Genomic DNA, 16,037 nt, shown 5'->3' on the forward strand with positions numbered 1-16,037 from the left:
CTGAGGTATATTAAAGGTAAATACATACCTACTTCCAATCAATCTCCCTACATCCGTCTCTTTTAAGATGATCATGTCATGCACTCATCTATTTTATTCACGCGTCCTGTATAATTTAACCCTGGAAGTGTTGCAGCCAAAGCAGAGGAGGCCTGAAGGAGGCAGCTCCACTGGAGGCTGAGATGTGATGATCATATCCAGTCAATCCCAAAAAAAAAGTGGTTCCTCTGAGCTAAAATAACCCTGATGGCTTCCGTTCTCCTGCAGAGCCACCGGAGACACTTTACAACTGGTTTTTCCAGGCGGTGTTTGGACCGTGATGACAAGTAACCTTTATATGTGCTGAAACATGCAGCAGAGAGCCCTTTAATTGCTCTAGTAGTTTCTTTAATTACCAACAGGATCCCTGGTGGTGTAGTGATGGTTATATAGGAGCATTTAGCCCACAATGACAGGAGGTGTGTCACATGAGTATTTAAGCTTATTAGACCCAGTGTTTTTCAAATAAATGTAAACCCCCTGCTGCTTTATAACACACATCCACTTTTAGTTCAAATATTAATGCAACATTATAGTCAGACAGGTGATCCGGCTTCTTTCCCTTTCATCAGTCCTCCTAATGTCACACCTCATACAGTATGCTGTTGAAGTGGTGACTAAGGCTTCATATGTTTATTTTTATTTCATCTCACTTATCATTAAATGAAATCTAAATCTAAATCTTGAGATATCTCTCCCTATTTCAATTTTATCCTGACTCCTGACTCTAGTTTCCCCCTTATCAACAGCCTCTTTTAGGTCTTTTCCATTACAAAACTAGAGGTGGACTGAATCCAGTGGGGTGTTGTTTTACATCCCCTCTCCCAGGCTCTGGGTCTTTCTTCTGATTGGCTGACTGCTTTCTGACTGATCCACACAAAACAAGCAGATTTCAGAGAAGCCAAATCCTGCAAATTCGGATGGTGGGTTCAGGTCTGTGGCAGTATTGATTTGACAGTATTAAAATAGAACCTAGACCTGCTTTATAATACAAAAAGACATGGAAACTTCACTTTACAGGACCCCGAAGCGTATCTCCTGCTAGTTTTTAGTGTGATTTTAGAGTTTAATTACATGGTTTTGCTGTTGCTTTTTGATACGGACCCCTGATCCCACTTTGAGTCACAGTTTCAGAGTATCCCTCCAGGTAGTTGTGGACAAACAGTGGAAAGCTGCACCTGCACAGCATCAGTTTGAAATGACTGCTAAGACCTTTTGGCTCACTGCTCCGTATTGCTGGAGAAGGCCAGGCGTGTTGGAGAGAAGCGAGTCCAAAGCAACTGGTTGTCTCAGTCGGGCCCAGTGATTTGTTTACTGTTGTCAATCCTCATGAGTCATGTTCGAGAGCAGGCACTTGTATGCCATGCCAGCCGACACATAAGGCAGCTTTCACAGCCAGAAGCACTCACTCCGAGAGCTGTCGGGGGGAGTGTGTGCATGTGGCTCGACTGTGTGTGCAGATTCACTGGTGTGTGCACCGATTGCAATTGACAAAGAAATCCTTTTTCAATTTAAAAAGAAGTGCTCAGACAGCGAATCACGTGAGAGCGACTTATTTTCCTGGCAGGCTCCCAATAGGTTGCCATATACTGACCCAAGTATAGTGCTGCAGTAAATAAAAACAGCATTAATGAAGCTGATGGACAGAAAAACAAATAAGCTCCAAATAACACCACTATTAGAAGGTGTAATGGATTTATTTTGAGACAGTAGGATTTGGGTCAACAGGACTTGGTTGTAGAAAACTTCCTCAGAATACCGGACTTTGGTTGTCATGGCTACAACATTAAACACAGCGATTCTTCAGGCATTGACGCACCTATCTTTGTCACCACGGCGCCTTAATTGCTTTGAAAAGATGATGGTCTGGGTTAAAGTAAGTACTTAGGTAATCTTTGTTGTCAGGGTTACAATGAAAGTGAAATGGGCGATTTTGTTGAATGGTCATGGTTAAAGGGATACTTCACCTAAAATCAATAATTCAGCAATTTTCTACTCACCGTCATGCCAAGGAAGGGTTTGGAGAAGTTTCAGAGTTATCAAAACGCTTTAGGAGTTCCAGGGGGGGTCCGGCTGGCAACGGATATTTCATATAATGGCGGTGGATAGAGTTCACTTTTGAATCGTCCAAAACACACTATGAAACATCCAGATACCTCCATACTGCTCGTCTGTGCTGACCCAAGTGTCCTGAAGCCGCCACATGACTGACCAACAGGGTAGCTGTCGACCCGAACAACGATAGGGAAGAGGAAGGTATGAAAAAGAAAGATGGAGGGAGAGTAATCCCAAAATAAGATCTTCTTTTAAGGAGGTGGACGACCTCTCCCTCTCTCCTCCTCCTCCTCCTCCTCCAGAATGTCACATCTAATACTGAACCACAGACCTCATCGATTTCAGCTGCGACTGTGCTGTAGCTCCTCCAGCTCCACTAAAAGCACTTGGAGCTTTTTCCGAGCTATTTGAGCTTTTCAGGTGTTGAAGAGACGGACAGCAGCTCCGTAATAACTAGCATTCAGACCCATCACAACTACGGTTCTTTGCCCAAAATGTAAGCCTATCGATTATGATCCATTTTCCAACACCATCCCATGGTCATAACCTTGAGTGAATAAGCAGATACAGCTATAGAAATATTCTCAGTGCATAATTGCCCTCGCGCTGGCTCTTTCCCTGTGTGAAATACTCGGCAGAGCACTGGGATAACCCCACTTTCTGGAGGTTAAGACGGTATCACAGCATCCGAGTGAACAGTTACATCTCTACATCTGACTTCCTCTCGCCCTAGTGGCGCGTTCGCCGCCGTGGGTGGAGGAAAATAAAACCTCAGGGCTCTGTTTTGGACTAATTGACTTATTAAGACTGACATTTTCTTAAACAGAGGATGACACGGGAGGAGGACAGATGGAGAACGTTTGAGGAGATGGAGGCGGACAGCCCTCCACGGAGACCTCGCATGCGCTCCAGCATGTCATTAAAGTCCTACACTAGTGGAAAGAAACCGGGCTTGTTAGAGAGGACGGGGGAAAAAAACGGCTGACATGAGACCATCAGCGTAAAAGTGGTGAAGTCGCTGCACGTGTGACAGCGAGCTCATAGTTTCCTGGATGGGTGCGAGCTCTGCTGATGTCTCCCTCTAATAGGCAGCGATGTGAAGGTGCAGGGTGAGGGATGTCACCTCCGCAGGCCAAGAGAGCGTGTACTGCTGTTACCATGGTTTCATTCACCATCACTGACTCCACTGGCCTTTTTTTTTCATCGGCAACGACTGTCACGCATGAAATAGTCCCAGATGGCCTTTGGTTTGATTTCATTAGCTGAGCATCGTTTTAAAGAGGATCCCGTGATTTTTTTTTTTTTTTTTTTTTTTCTCACACGGATTATCTCCCGCGACAGAATCGCACATTTAGACAGATTTCACCGAGCGCTGTCCCTTATTAACTCTGTCAGTCTGTTGGAGATACACACAGACACCCACCCCCCCCTCCTCCTCCTCCTCCTCCTCCACCACCATCATCATCCTCCTCCCTCCGTCCTCTGTGGGCAGCCTGTGCCAAAGAGAACATATGGCCGGGACTCAGAGCCAGATAGTGCCACCGCCGCTGCTGCTCACCCACTTATTGTAGCTCGTCAAACGGCTAGACGTCTGCTAGATTGGTAGAACCATCAGCATTCGGTCCTTTCTTTTTTTAGTAGCAGCATCAATCAACCATCTGATTACTGTATAATTTACTAAACCAATTAAATAAAAAATCTGTGAAATATTTTATTTTAAAGTAGCATGAATGGACTAATTCAGCTCCATCCATCCATCTAAACATGCTCTATGATATTAATCTATTGTATCTTTAATAATACCTGTTAATCATATCCTAACAAATTCAGTTTGAATATTTTGTTGCTGATGCTATTATGTTAGAAGCACATTGTTAATGTCTCCTCGCAGACTGGCTGTTCATTTGCTTTTTAAAAAAATGCCTTTGTATGGGCTCAAAAAAAGAGAAAGGTTCCTTTTTAGCAGAAACATGAATAAGTTTGGGCCAATTTCCAAGTTAATGTATTTTTGAGAAACCTATTTATTCTGAAATCCCACAGTCTGTGCCAAACAGCACTGAGATGGCTCGGCTCTAAGGAGCAAATGATAGTTGAACATAAAAGAAGGCAAAAAAAAATCTATCTTTTCAAGCTCAGCAGTGAATTTTATATTTATTGTGAGATAAGATGTTACAGCAGCAAATGTATACCTGCAATTAGACAGTAAATGGCAGCAGATGAGTGATATTGCACAGATGGGCATATGGTGAGCTGTCAGTGATCTACTGTGTGCAGTCTGAAGAAGACTCTGGGACAAAATCTGATCCCAGTCCCACTCCGGTGGCTCTGGGTCGGCCTTTACTGATCAGTGCTTCTGCCTTTTCTTGTTAGCAGAGGAGGTGCTGCTGCAGACCACACCGGAGAAGATGGATGATGCCGCGCGGAGTCATAAACGGTCCACAGGAGTGTCCCCTGCACTCCACAAGACAAGTGCATTAGTGTTGTCAGTCCAGTCCAGTTTGTTATTCAGGTCAACACCCAGGTTTATTTGTGAGAGACTCCACCAGCAGCTTGGTTTTAACAGGTTTAGCTGGTGAACTGAGCTGAAACCCGACATATATGTTTTAAAGTGTAATCTTCCTTTCAGTACCGACCATGCAATGAATCATGGGATAGGTTTAGGCCTTGAAGGATCCACCAGATGCTTCCTTTGTTGCCCTGAGAGAAGAAAAAAACGAGGCTGCATTCGAAGAAGTCTTTGAAATGGAACAGCCTCGTCACGCCGCTGTCGCACAATCGATCTACACATGAAACCTGTGAAGGACGCAGCCCCTGGATTGAGACACGCGCGGCTGTACTGTAGGCTCAGTCAGATTGTGTGTCTGTGTGCAAAACACATGCAAATAGACAAAACAAAGAAGCACAGACGACAATGCACACTAAAACATGCAGATATTCGGCGCTGCTTGTGGCGTATTTTGTTGTGTTGCTAAAATGAAACAGATATTTTCTGGATTTATTTGCATGTCATTCCTCGTTGCGATACGCTCCACTTCCTGTAGCGTGCACACGGCCGATCCTTCAATTAGATTCCTGTTGTTTAATTTACAACCGAGAAATATTGTATTCATAATTCACGGCGCAAGCGAAGTAACCAGAAACCCAAGGAGAGATAAATGTTTCAGTGGCTTTAATGGCCCTCAGTCAGTGACATTCAGTACTTCAAAGTAACAACGTGTTGCGGACTAAACTCTGTGTTTAATATCAGCGGAGGAGTGATCAGGGAGCGGTGGTTAGCAGCAGCAGCCCGGGTGGACTCACACTTCACTTCTCTGAGCCTCATTTGATGTGAGTGCTACTTCAACAAGAGAGCCAAAATAACAGTGACAGGAAGGGAGAGTCCAAGTGTACATGTTTTATTGAGTTGTGTGTTTGTGAAATACTGTAGGAGAGAATGCAAATAGCCATGGATGGATGCATTTCCTGGATTTGCTTAATGGGACAATGTTTTGTCCTTTTGGTGCATTTCTGAGATGACACCTTCAGCAGAGAGAAGACGACCAAGCGAGACAGACATAGATTCATGCATGCATACGTCTGTTTGTGTGTGTTTGTGTGTCACATGGTTTTGCAGTGCGTTTGTTGTCACTCTGCGAAGAAGCTGTCAAAATGGGGAATACATTTGATTTGCAAATGAAAAAAAAAAAAAAAATCTGCACACACATTTGCAAAGACACACAGGTGTTTGCCCCCCCCTCTAGAGAGATGATTTGCAGCTGAATAGGCGTGTTTCACAGGCCGACTTCTAAGTTTCCACAAAACGCTTCCAGGGGAAAAAGAAAGAAACAAAGAAAGAAACCCTGAGGAGCCAAGGACGTGGCGTTTAGCGGTGTTGTAGCGTTTTACCAGAGGAAGCTTCAGTCACAGCTACATGTAGATTGCTGCTATTGAAATTCAACTAAATGCTGCTTTACACTAAAACTCTCCAGTGTTTACTCCTCGTGCTGCGTTCAAGGTCGCTTCTCTTTGCACAGCAACAAAGTTTCACAGGAATCAGCAGCTTGGACTTTGCTGTATCATATTTGTGTATTTAAAGTATGCACGTCAATGTGTGTGTTTTTCCTGTGTGTGTGTGTCCTGCAGCTCTCCGTGTCCGTACCCTTTGCAGATGTTTCCTCTGATCTCTCTCTCTCTGTCTCTCTCTCCAGGAAGTGACCAGCGTCCACTCCTCCCCGTCCAAAAGAGTGATGTCCAGTAGTCTCACACATCAGACCATGGATGCAGCTCCAGAGGACGACACACTGTGTGAGTACAGTTGGGAATTGTGTTTTTTCTTTCTTTTTTTTCCAAAAGTCGAGGGTTAAAAGTGACTTTTGAAAGCAGCTTTTTGATGCAACCTCCACTGTGTTATAACATGTGAAGGGAGGCTGATTGCATCATGGTTACACTAGTCTGTCGAGCAAACAGCCAAAGCTACAGAATGCTTAATGCAATGTTTTGTCCCATTTGTTCAGCGAGATAAACATTTGGCAGAAAGCAGCTTTTGAAAACTAGATTGCAGTTTGCCAGATAAGGCTCCCTCCCTCCCTCCCTGGCAGCTTTTTTTTTTTTTTTTTCTTTGTAATGGGAAGCTTGTGGCTTGTTAGATAGTGTGCCACCACACTGCGGCGGCGGCTACCCCTACCTCCAGTTTGTTTTCCACCGACGCTGATAGCGCTGTGCACACAGATGGAGCTTCTGGTCCAAGGTGCAGTCTGTGGATCACAAACACATTACAGTAAAACCAAGCAGGTTGTTGGATTATCGGCCTCTGGTGTGGCCTATGAGAGTCTCAGTGTTAGATAAAGTCAGAACGACGACCTTCACCACAACGACCAGTAGCTACAACTGCTCTCAGACCAGCTCCGTCCCTCTGAGAAGCACCAGCTCCCCATCAGTGACTTTCAACTATAGCTGAGTATCTAAAGAATAATCTGAATGAAGGCAGGAGCTTAGTTAAACAAACAGTGATGAACCATGAAGTGGAGATTTTTCTAATTAAATTTGGGGCTTTTTGTTCTTCCTCTTCCCTTCAGCACGTGGCAGTAATACAAATGAAGGGACTGGGAATGACACGCAACAGGGTTCCCTGTCAAACACCAGCCAGGAATAGATAGATAGATAGATAGATAGATAGATAGATAGATAGATAGATAGATAGATAGATAGATAGATAGATAGATAGATAGATAGATAGATAGATAGATTCTGTAATTGATCCTGTCGGAAATTCATTTTCTCAGCTGCATCCATCTCACACATTGCATAAAAACTGTGTAAAACAAAGATAACAATAAATATTCATAAAAAGTACATTGGTTATTTATTTTTTATTTTTTTATTTTTTTTTATAACTCACCTGTTTACATTTTCCAAACTCCACACATTAATCCCATTTTTTAGATTTAGCTATAGGCAGATTCAACCACTGCCAAGATGGAGACAGAGGAGCTTCAAAGTCATGTTTCATCCACACATATACACACATACTGTATATAATATATTGAAATCCCTATGCAGTAACTTGTAAATGAATGCTGCTCTGGATCCGACTCTTTTAAACAGTAACAACAGAACCATTTGACACTATTGTATTTTCCATCTTTGCTGAGCATCAGATTTGTTCATAATTAAATAAAAGCCTGTCCCATATAGACACCTGTCTCTAATAGAAGACGGGGCAGTTCAGGAGTAAATTTAGGGTATTATATTTGAAATCTATCAGTGTAGTTGATTTTTTTCTTCAGTGCTTTGCCAACACATGTCTGTAAATGTCACACCAGTGTAAAGTGAAAAGGGAAACAGTGTGTGAGAAAGTGGGAATCCAACGTGTTGACAGGCCTCAGAGTCGTATCAAGGTGTTAACCGCGCACGTGCTCATAAACACAACCGTGCACGCTCACAGATGCAGGCGGAGAGCTGCTCCATCTCCACCTGAGATCAGTCGGGGGCTTTAGCGTCGGGCCGTCTCTTCACCTCTGTGTCTAAAACCGGAGCGTGTTGACGATCCTCTGCGTTCCTGCTGACCCGACGGAGCGACAAGCTTTTGTCTTTGCTGACAGCTTGTCAGTGACAACACTGCACGCGCTCGGCACCGGGTCGAATGACTGACTGCGGTGGCAGGAGGGGGCTTCGGGAGATGTTCCCTCCAAAGCCACAATGTTTAAATAAAGCGGCGTATAACTGCACTTTAAACAGATGCAAAGCTCACCTCCAAATCTCCACGCTGCCGCTGCTTTCTAAATAGACACCCTTGTTTACTTGTTTCCTCTCATGTTACACCACAATCACCACCATGAGACTGTGGATGGCTTTGTGGCACTCACAACAAATAGGAGAGCCTTTAACTCTATCATATATATTCGTTATATAAGAAGGTTATATAAGAGAACTTTTCAAAGTGTGAAATGCTGCCAGTTGGAGGAGGATTTACCAAAAACAGTGTTTTTGTTTTAATTCATCTCCTCCCAGACTTGCCTGCCAAATGATGATGTCTTCATAATCTGATCCTGAGGATAAACTGAGCTTTTCTCCATGTCCAATTCACATTTAATTCCCTGTAGTTGCTGTTACAGCACGCAAATTAGATCTCAAGACAGGGCCAATATTGGGGAATTTAAAGCCGAGTCTGGTTCCTGGTTCCTCCATGTGGAGCAGGTCCTTGTCTACGCAGCATATAGGTGAAGTATCATCATGTGTAGTGTTTGTTCTAGTAGTTTAAAGAATACGTTTCTTCACCTCGCTGAGCAAAGAAATTCATTTCATCACAATATCTTCTCCCCTTCATCTTGATTAATGGTGGAAATCGATGATATTTTTCTGTTTTATCTGTTTTTGCCAACATTTCATCTTTAAATTGAGGCGCTGTATCTGATAAAAGAGGAGAAAATGCATTCTTCGCTTGAGTTGAATTCTTTTAAGCGACAAAACAAACACACTGCTGGCCCAGCTTTAAAACTCAGGAGGTTTTCTCCACTTCAGCCCGAGTTGGTCTGGTGGCTTAGTCTGCTCTCCCATCCATCTGCTCGCTCTCTGTCAGGGCCGGGGAGAAGCCGTTGTTTCCTGGAACCTTCAAAGTGTGAAAAGTTCAGCGTTATTTTAGAGCTCGATGTTCATGCCAGTGCACAGCGTCGGCTACGCGGCACGGCTCAACGCGTCGCCCGTTATGCCCGTTTGATCTGGATGACTCGTGGTAGAAACATCACTTCCACAACAACTGGCAGGATGTCAGAGGGTCATCACACAGCATCAGATAGATAAACAGTGGATGCATGTTGTGCTTTAATGCAGCGATGGAACAGCGCTGTTAATTATTTAAGTGCGAGGACGCAGTGACAACGATGTTCAGTGGTCAGGATCAAGCAGCAGATAATGTTCTGTCAGTCTCCGGACATCCTAACGTGAATTTTTATTTTTTATTAATTGTAGCTGCAGGCATCTCAGTGGCATCAGTCCTTTACATGACATTATTTACTATTATTAGCACTAAACCAAAAGAAAGTTTTTAAACAAATTAATACATACAATTTCCATATACAGTATGTTGTTTGGCACAGATTATAAAGTATACACACATTTTATATGTGTTCAGAGATGAGGACGGATATTTTTTGGATTCACTTTTTTCCATTTCCAACTACTCTGCAAAAGAAAAAAAAATACTCAGAATAAAAAACCCCAAAAATGAATAAGGCTACTCTGAAAGACCAGCGTTTTTTTTTTCAAGCCGATTTTAAATACATTTCCAAAGTAATTTGCCTAAAACTGCTCACAAAAAAGTTAGTCTGGAGCCCTGATGCGTGAGCCAGATTAGTGTCTTTACGACAATAAGCACTAGAGCTCATGGGAAATGCAGTCTTCATTCTGGCAAAACACCTCAAAGTCAGTTTGCACCTGTTTAATTGCAAAGAGAAACTGTTGTCACACCTGTTTGGTTTTACACATGGGAATGTGTCTTACATATGCTCTTCAAAAAAACCTTCACTCTTCTTATATTATCAAAAACTCAATCTCTTTAGTGTCAAATTAAAGATATGAATCGCATTTTAGTTTAAAAATCATTTTCTCTGGAGTGTGGACTCAGCTTGGGGACATTCTGGGGCCCTTTCATTAGGTATTCAGCACGGGTATGTTTATTTTCCACTTTAACAGAAAATCCATGTTCAATTTCAGTGGGATTATCAGCAGAGTGCAGCTTCTCTACCAGCCTGATAACCACGCTTTTCTCCAGTCGATGCGCTGCCAGCGGCTCCTCGTGGGGTGGTCTCCTGGTGAACACCCTCACAACGCCTTGTGTTTCACACATGAGTTCAGGCCCGATCGCAGCTAATATTATGGAGTGAATAGATTCCTGCACGGCTGCGTCGGTCTGATCCTCTCATGCGTGCGTCGGATGTAGGTTGGAGGAAGGATTGAATGAAAAGCCTCGGGCACAACATGAGGTCACCGGTTTATAACAGGACCTTTGCCATCGCTGTAGGGCAAACATTCTGTACGTCGAGGAGTGATGTATGAAAAGAGGAAGTGAATAAATAAACACAGAGAGAGAAAGAAAGGAAGGATATCAATCTGTTTTTTTTTTTATCCCACACTTATCGATTTCCTGCCTGAGTTTTTTCTTGATTGTTCTGTGTTCTTACTCAAACCTCTTGAGCTTCTGCTCAGCAGGAACTGCACTTAATTTGCTGAGGGGCTTCAAAGGCATCTCAATTGCAGAAACACAGTGTATAAGAGGGATTTTTTAAAAGGGAACAAAGGTTTGGCCTTCTAAGGTTAGGAGTGTCTGCTCTTGAAACAGTTAAGTAGCTTTGATATTGAACTCAAGAGTGATGGAGCTATAAGAATATTTGATATTGAAGTAGTAGCTATTATACATGCATCAGGTATCAGTACTGTGCATACTGTAGAGAGGTTATATCAGTATACTGGGAGTCCATGTCATTTGATTCCATCTATTTTAAAAGCATTGTTTGATATTGGTGGGGGGATATATACAGTACATATATACACATATACGTATTTGTTTTCCAGCGGAAAGTCAGATAAGAGGACGACCCTCATGTCTGTGCTAAATATGGAGCTAGAGCAGTGTTTTTCAACCTTGGGGTTGGGACCCCACGTGGGGTCGCCTGGAATTCAAATGGGGTCGCCTGAAATGTCTGGTAATTGATAAAAGAAACTATTTTTAAAACTAATTATTATTCTTTTTAAAATTATGATTAAAAACACCACACACAATCTAAAACAACTGTATTCTATACTTTCACTTTCTCCAATATAAATCGAGTTTAATTTAAAACGCAGCATATAAAAATATCTAGCTAGCTGGCGCATCTTGATTGACGCTGGGGTCGGCAGAAGTTTGTGATGTCAAAATGGGGTCACGAGCCAAAAAAGGTTGGGAACCATTGAGCTAGAGGAAGCAGTTAGTTAGCTTAGCTTAGCATCAAACCGGGAATGAAGGGAAACAATTAGCTCAGCTCCAATAAAAAAAGTAGAAGAAAAGAATGGATGATGTTTTATTGGATGGTTGGAGCCTGTGTGTGTTTTTACACCGTCTATGAAACAATATGGATGAAGTGTAGTGTATCTCTGCCGCGCGCGCTCATAAAATGTCATGATATTTACCATATTAACAAGCAGCAGTTTCTAAATGCCAAATGTCCCGCCTGTACTCCGCTGAGCAAACGATACCGAGTGTCACAGCGTGGGACGTCTTTGTCCATAAGACCGCTCTGACGTGAGGTTAAGAGCATGTCGGGTACCTTGGTACATGGCACTAAAAAAAGAAGCAAACCCACATCCATTTACCCCCTCTCCCCTAAGTCCATCCTATTTTTTAACGGAGGGGGGCTTCTAAAATAAAATCAGCTGTCACAGGATCCCCAGGCCTCACTGAGCTGTAGCGAGCACTGCTGGAGCTGGACTCCAAGCCTCACTGTCTGTCTCTGCCCAGGATTTGCTTGCTGTGTTGGGTCAAGGTTGGACAACTCATTTGCTTTTTTTTTTTTCCTTTTTTTATTATTTTATTCTTCCTGGGGGTCTGTTCTGTTGGATTTTCTATTGCTGTTAGACGTAAAGAGCGACCTACACAGTTAAAGAAGGTAAGAGATGTGAGGCCCACGGCCGCCAGCACCACTCTTTTTAAAGTGATTTGCCTCCTAAGCACAAGTGGAAGCAGGGAGAAGAGAGATTGGAAATGGTAGATGACATTTCACCTGATAATGAATTGGTTTGATGTGCCCAGGCGGCGGCGGCGGCGGCATGTGTGGCGTGTAAAATCGGGAAGAAGATGAAGCGCAAGGGAGCTGAATTGTGTCGGACTATCAGGGACAGGAGATTCATAAAGAATGAGATGTGATATCGCAGCGTGTTTCCGTGATTCCACCAGGATTTGTGCGTTGTCATAAAACATGCATTGGCCCTTTTCCTCTCCGCCTTTCAGACGTAACCGGCAGCGGTGTGATCTGGCCTATTCTGAAAGCGTAGCAAATGGGAGACAAAGTGCTTAGCCTAGCATGAGGAAGCACTCGGGGGCCGATCCGTTCTCAATGTAAAGAAGTTATTCTGATAGATTTGACAGCTCAATTATTGTGGCTGTTTTTTGCTTTCATCGGTAAAGGAAGAAATCGCCCCCCCTCCACGGCTGACATTTCAATTAGTGCTGCTCGTTTCCGACTCCTCCTGTCAAATAACCTCGCCTTGCCAAAAGGTTTCGGTCAGTAAGTGCTGAACAGAAAATTGTGTTGCTCAAGAGGAAAGAGTTTGGAGGGGGGGGGGGCGGATTCTGACACCCCTGTGATTAGGAAAGGGCCTCTGTTTGACACAGATCTACGGGTCTGCAGCGACAAAAACTCTGAAAAGACTCTCCGGTTCTTCTTAGCTGCATTCCCCTCGTTGGTTGTCTCACTTCCACCTCTCATTGCCTCAGCGAAGGAGGCAGCGACAGGGGGGGTCAACGGTCCTCGGCTGGGCTCAATATAGCCACCGAGTCGTGCATGCCCCCCCTTTCCCAGCCTCTTCCACCACCACCAGCCAACACTTGTGCTGTGGAATTGAAAAGATAAGAAGCCAGACAGAGGGAAATGGTGGATGTGGAGTGACACCGGTCAGCAGCAGCGGGGGGGGCGCGGAGACATTCGGTCTGATATCAGATCAATCCTGCAGTGTAAACAGATATTTGGCCCCCTCATTATATTTGGATGGTCGTGTTTGAACGCTATTATTAATGCTAATTAAACATCCGTTCGTTGCTGCCAGGACTAATTAGCGGCAGCAGTGGGAGATGGTGAAATTATTTTGAAATCTTTGAAAATATTCTCATTAGAAGTTTTGACTCGACTTTTCTTCCCTCTGACACACATGCATCCCGACACACACACTTCCACTCTATAAATCTCCTTGTTACAGGGGAACATGACGCTGCAGACAGAGGCGGTTTATAAAAAGGCTGGGTTTATTTTTCTCCGCCAGTCAGCCTCCCTCCCTCCCTCCTCCTGGTTACCTCACCTCCCTGCTATGGCAGCTTTGTGTACAGCAAACCCCTTCTCAGAAGCCGGCGATATCCAGAGCGCTGTTGTCACCGCACTCAGGGATCAAAACCCTCGCGTCTGCGCCTCTCCGCCTCGCTCCAGACTGTGACGTGAACATTCATCTCTGGTGATGAATGAAGGCATTATCCTTGTGCTTCTGTCATCAGGCTGCTATTGGGTAACGCCGCAGCCTCAGGTGTTGGATTTCTGACCCATATTTAGAGGATGCGTTAGGTAAAAACCCCTGTTTATTTTCAGATGCTGCTGTCTTGAGCAGGCTATTTCTACCCCCCAACCCCTGATGGTTTACTGGTTACACTAACATGCCAGACGTAGCAGAAGGCTAAAAATGGTGGGATGAGGAGAACATGCGTTTGTCACATGGCGTCTGTATTAAGGCCGGACGCCACGTATCTCCAATGCTTGATTCTGTAATTCATTCCCTAGAGATTAGAATAAACTAGTTCACAAGGACAAGCATGACTCAGCTCAATATGTTTATATTTTTACAGAGAAGGTGAACCGCAGATGCAATGGAAATTTAATTTACCCTGCAACCAAAAGACCCAGTGGTTCACAAACATAAAAGATATGCTGTGACCTCAGTGCTGCCTTAAACCGCACTTCTTTTTCTCTGTTGCATAAATGTTCATCAGTTGCAAACTAGAAAACATGAGCATGCAGATTTTTTTTTTTGCTTATTCATGCTGTTGGTGTATACTCGGCCAGTAAGCGCTGGATTTGTTACTAATCTCTGTTCTAGTCCACCAAGGGGACTTGAGTCAGACTGAAGCATTTAAGAAGCAGCTGCTCGAGTTCTTGTGAAACAAGCGTCAATCAGACATAAAGTAAAAAGTGCAACTCACTGAACTCAACTTTTAAGCCAAAAGTATAGAACGTGGAGAAAATATGTCAGCACCTACTGCAAAAAACCAAACGGGGGGGAAGAGTTACAAAAGGCCAAAAGGTCACAACGTGAGCACATAATGAGAAAGAATAATTTCTATTTATATGGTCTTCTTTGATCCCACAGTGTTGTTGCCTGGAGAGTGAGCGCACACCACCAGCTGAAAGGTCCAGTGTGGGTGTATGCGAGCTTCAGCGGAGCCTTCTCTGTTGCCTAATGATGCTTTGTAGCGCTGGAAAGTCAAATGTAAAATCAATGGTCCTCTCTAATTGGCTATCCGCGGGGATGTGCTGCGCTTATATGGTGAATCATAAAGTACAGCAGCGCTTTGTGATTGATGAGCATCGAGCCATCAGCTTTTTGTCAACGGATTCCTTGCCCCCCCCCCCCGGCTGGGCTTTAACTTTAAACTTTAAAGGTCCTTTGTTGTATAAAGGCAGATTTGCATGTGTTTCTTGATTATTAAGTTCTGTATTAACACTATGGAAGTATAAAAGCTCAGATACCGAGCTTTAAAACGAGCCGTCAGGACTTGTGTCACTTTGTGATGTCACAACAAAGCGGTCACCAATCTGTTGCTAGATTGAGTTTTTCTTTACTTCTAAAACCACAAATGTATTGATCACTGTAAAACACTTTGGGTGTCAATGGCAGCAGCTGGCTGTGCAAAGAATTGTGTGTAATTATGTAATATTTTAACAAGGATCCTCTTCTGACTGCAGCAGCTAAATAAAAAATCTATTCCATTGATTCTTGCAAAAACAGTCGCCTCCACCTGTTCCAGTGTAATGACAGAAAGATCATCTACACAAAACGGTCCCTTAAGGCTAATTACAAAAGGCCAAGCTCTGTCTGAGCTTCGCCAAGCAGCCAAGAGAGTAATAATAAGGTTGTAAATATCAGCAGATCTCAGAAAACACATATTGAACAAGAGGATGCAGCTTGGTCTGGTTTGAATGCATCAATGGAAGGTATTCACATCTTGAAATGAATGTTTTTTATGGTTGTGTGTGCAGCTGCAGGCAGCCCAGGTAGATCCAGGACAGGACTTCCTGAGGAGAGGACCCCGAGCGGAGAGGACCAGGAGGTCGAGTCGGTGTCGGTGAAAGAGCGGCTGGCCATGTATCAAGCTGCCGTGTCCAAGACAGAAAGCAGCAGCTCCTCCTCTGCAGCGGTAAGACAATCCCCCCCAACAGGATGCAACGAGAGATGGCAGAGAGGATGTACAGGGCAACCAGAGAGCGCGTGTACAGTGTTTTGATTAAATAGTTAAACTGACATTGTGTGATGGACGTGACTGAAGTTTACGACCACATTTCTGCCATTCAGATCCAGGGAGGGAATAAATCTGCTGCTGTTTCTGGGCTGTAAGAGGCTGAACGGAGGGGAGGAGGAGGAGGAGGAGGAGGAGGAGACAGGAGCTACAGCACACAGAGCTCTGGGACTATTTGTCAATGTGTCACTGGGGTCAGAGCAGGATGGGAAAA

The 16,037-nt window shown here is 43.9% G+C and overlaps 1 protein-coding gene across 2 annotated transcripts in view; it reads left to right on the forward strand.

The window, feature by feature from the left end:
• Positions 1 to 16,037, forward strand: part of xirp2a (xin actin binding repeat containing 2a) — a 59,294-nt gene that overhangs the window by 23,300 nt on the left and 19,957 nt on the right. The window contains exons 3-4 of one of the 2 annotated variants that reach the window (XM_085799670.1): positions 6,282 to 6,378; positions 15,567 to 15,724. In XM_085799670.1, coding sequence (XP_085655796.1) covers positions 6,282 to 6,378; positions 15,567 to 15,724 — 255 coding nt within the window. Of the gene's footprint in view, positions 1 to 6,281; positions 6,379 to 11,999; positions 12,216 to 15,566; positions 15,725 to 16,037 lie in introns of those variants that run through there. The other variant, XM_085799660.1, reaches the window with a different exon arrangement.

The sequence above is a fragment of the Trachurus japonicus genome, chromosome 2 (assembly GCF_045865225.1).
Source record: "Trachurus japonicus isolate A0001 chromosome 2, Traja_1.0".
NCBI classification, from domain to species: Eukaryota; Metazoa; Chordata; class Actinopteri; order Carangiformes; family Carangidae; genus Trachurus; species Trachurus japonicus.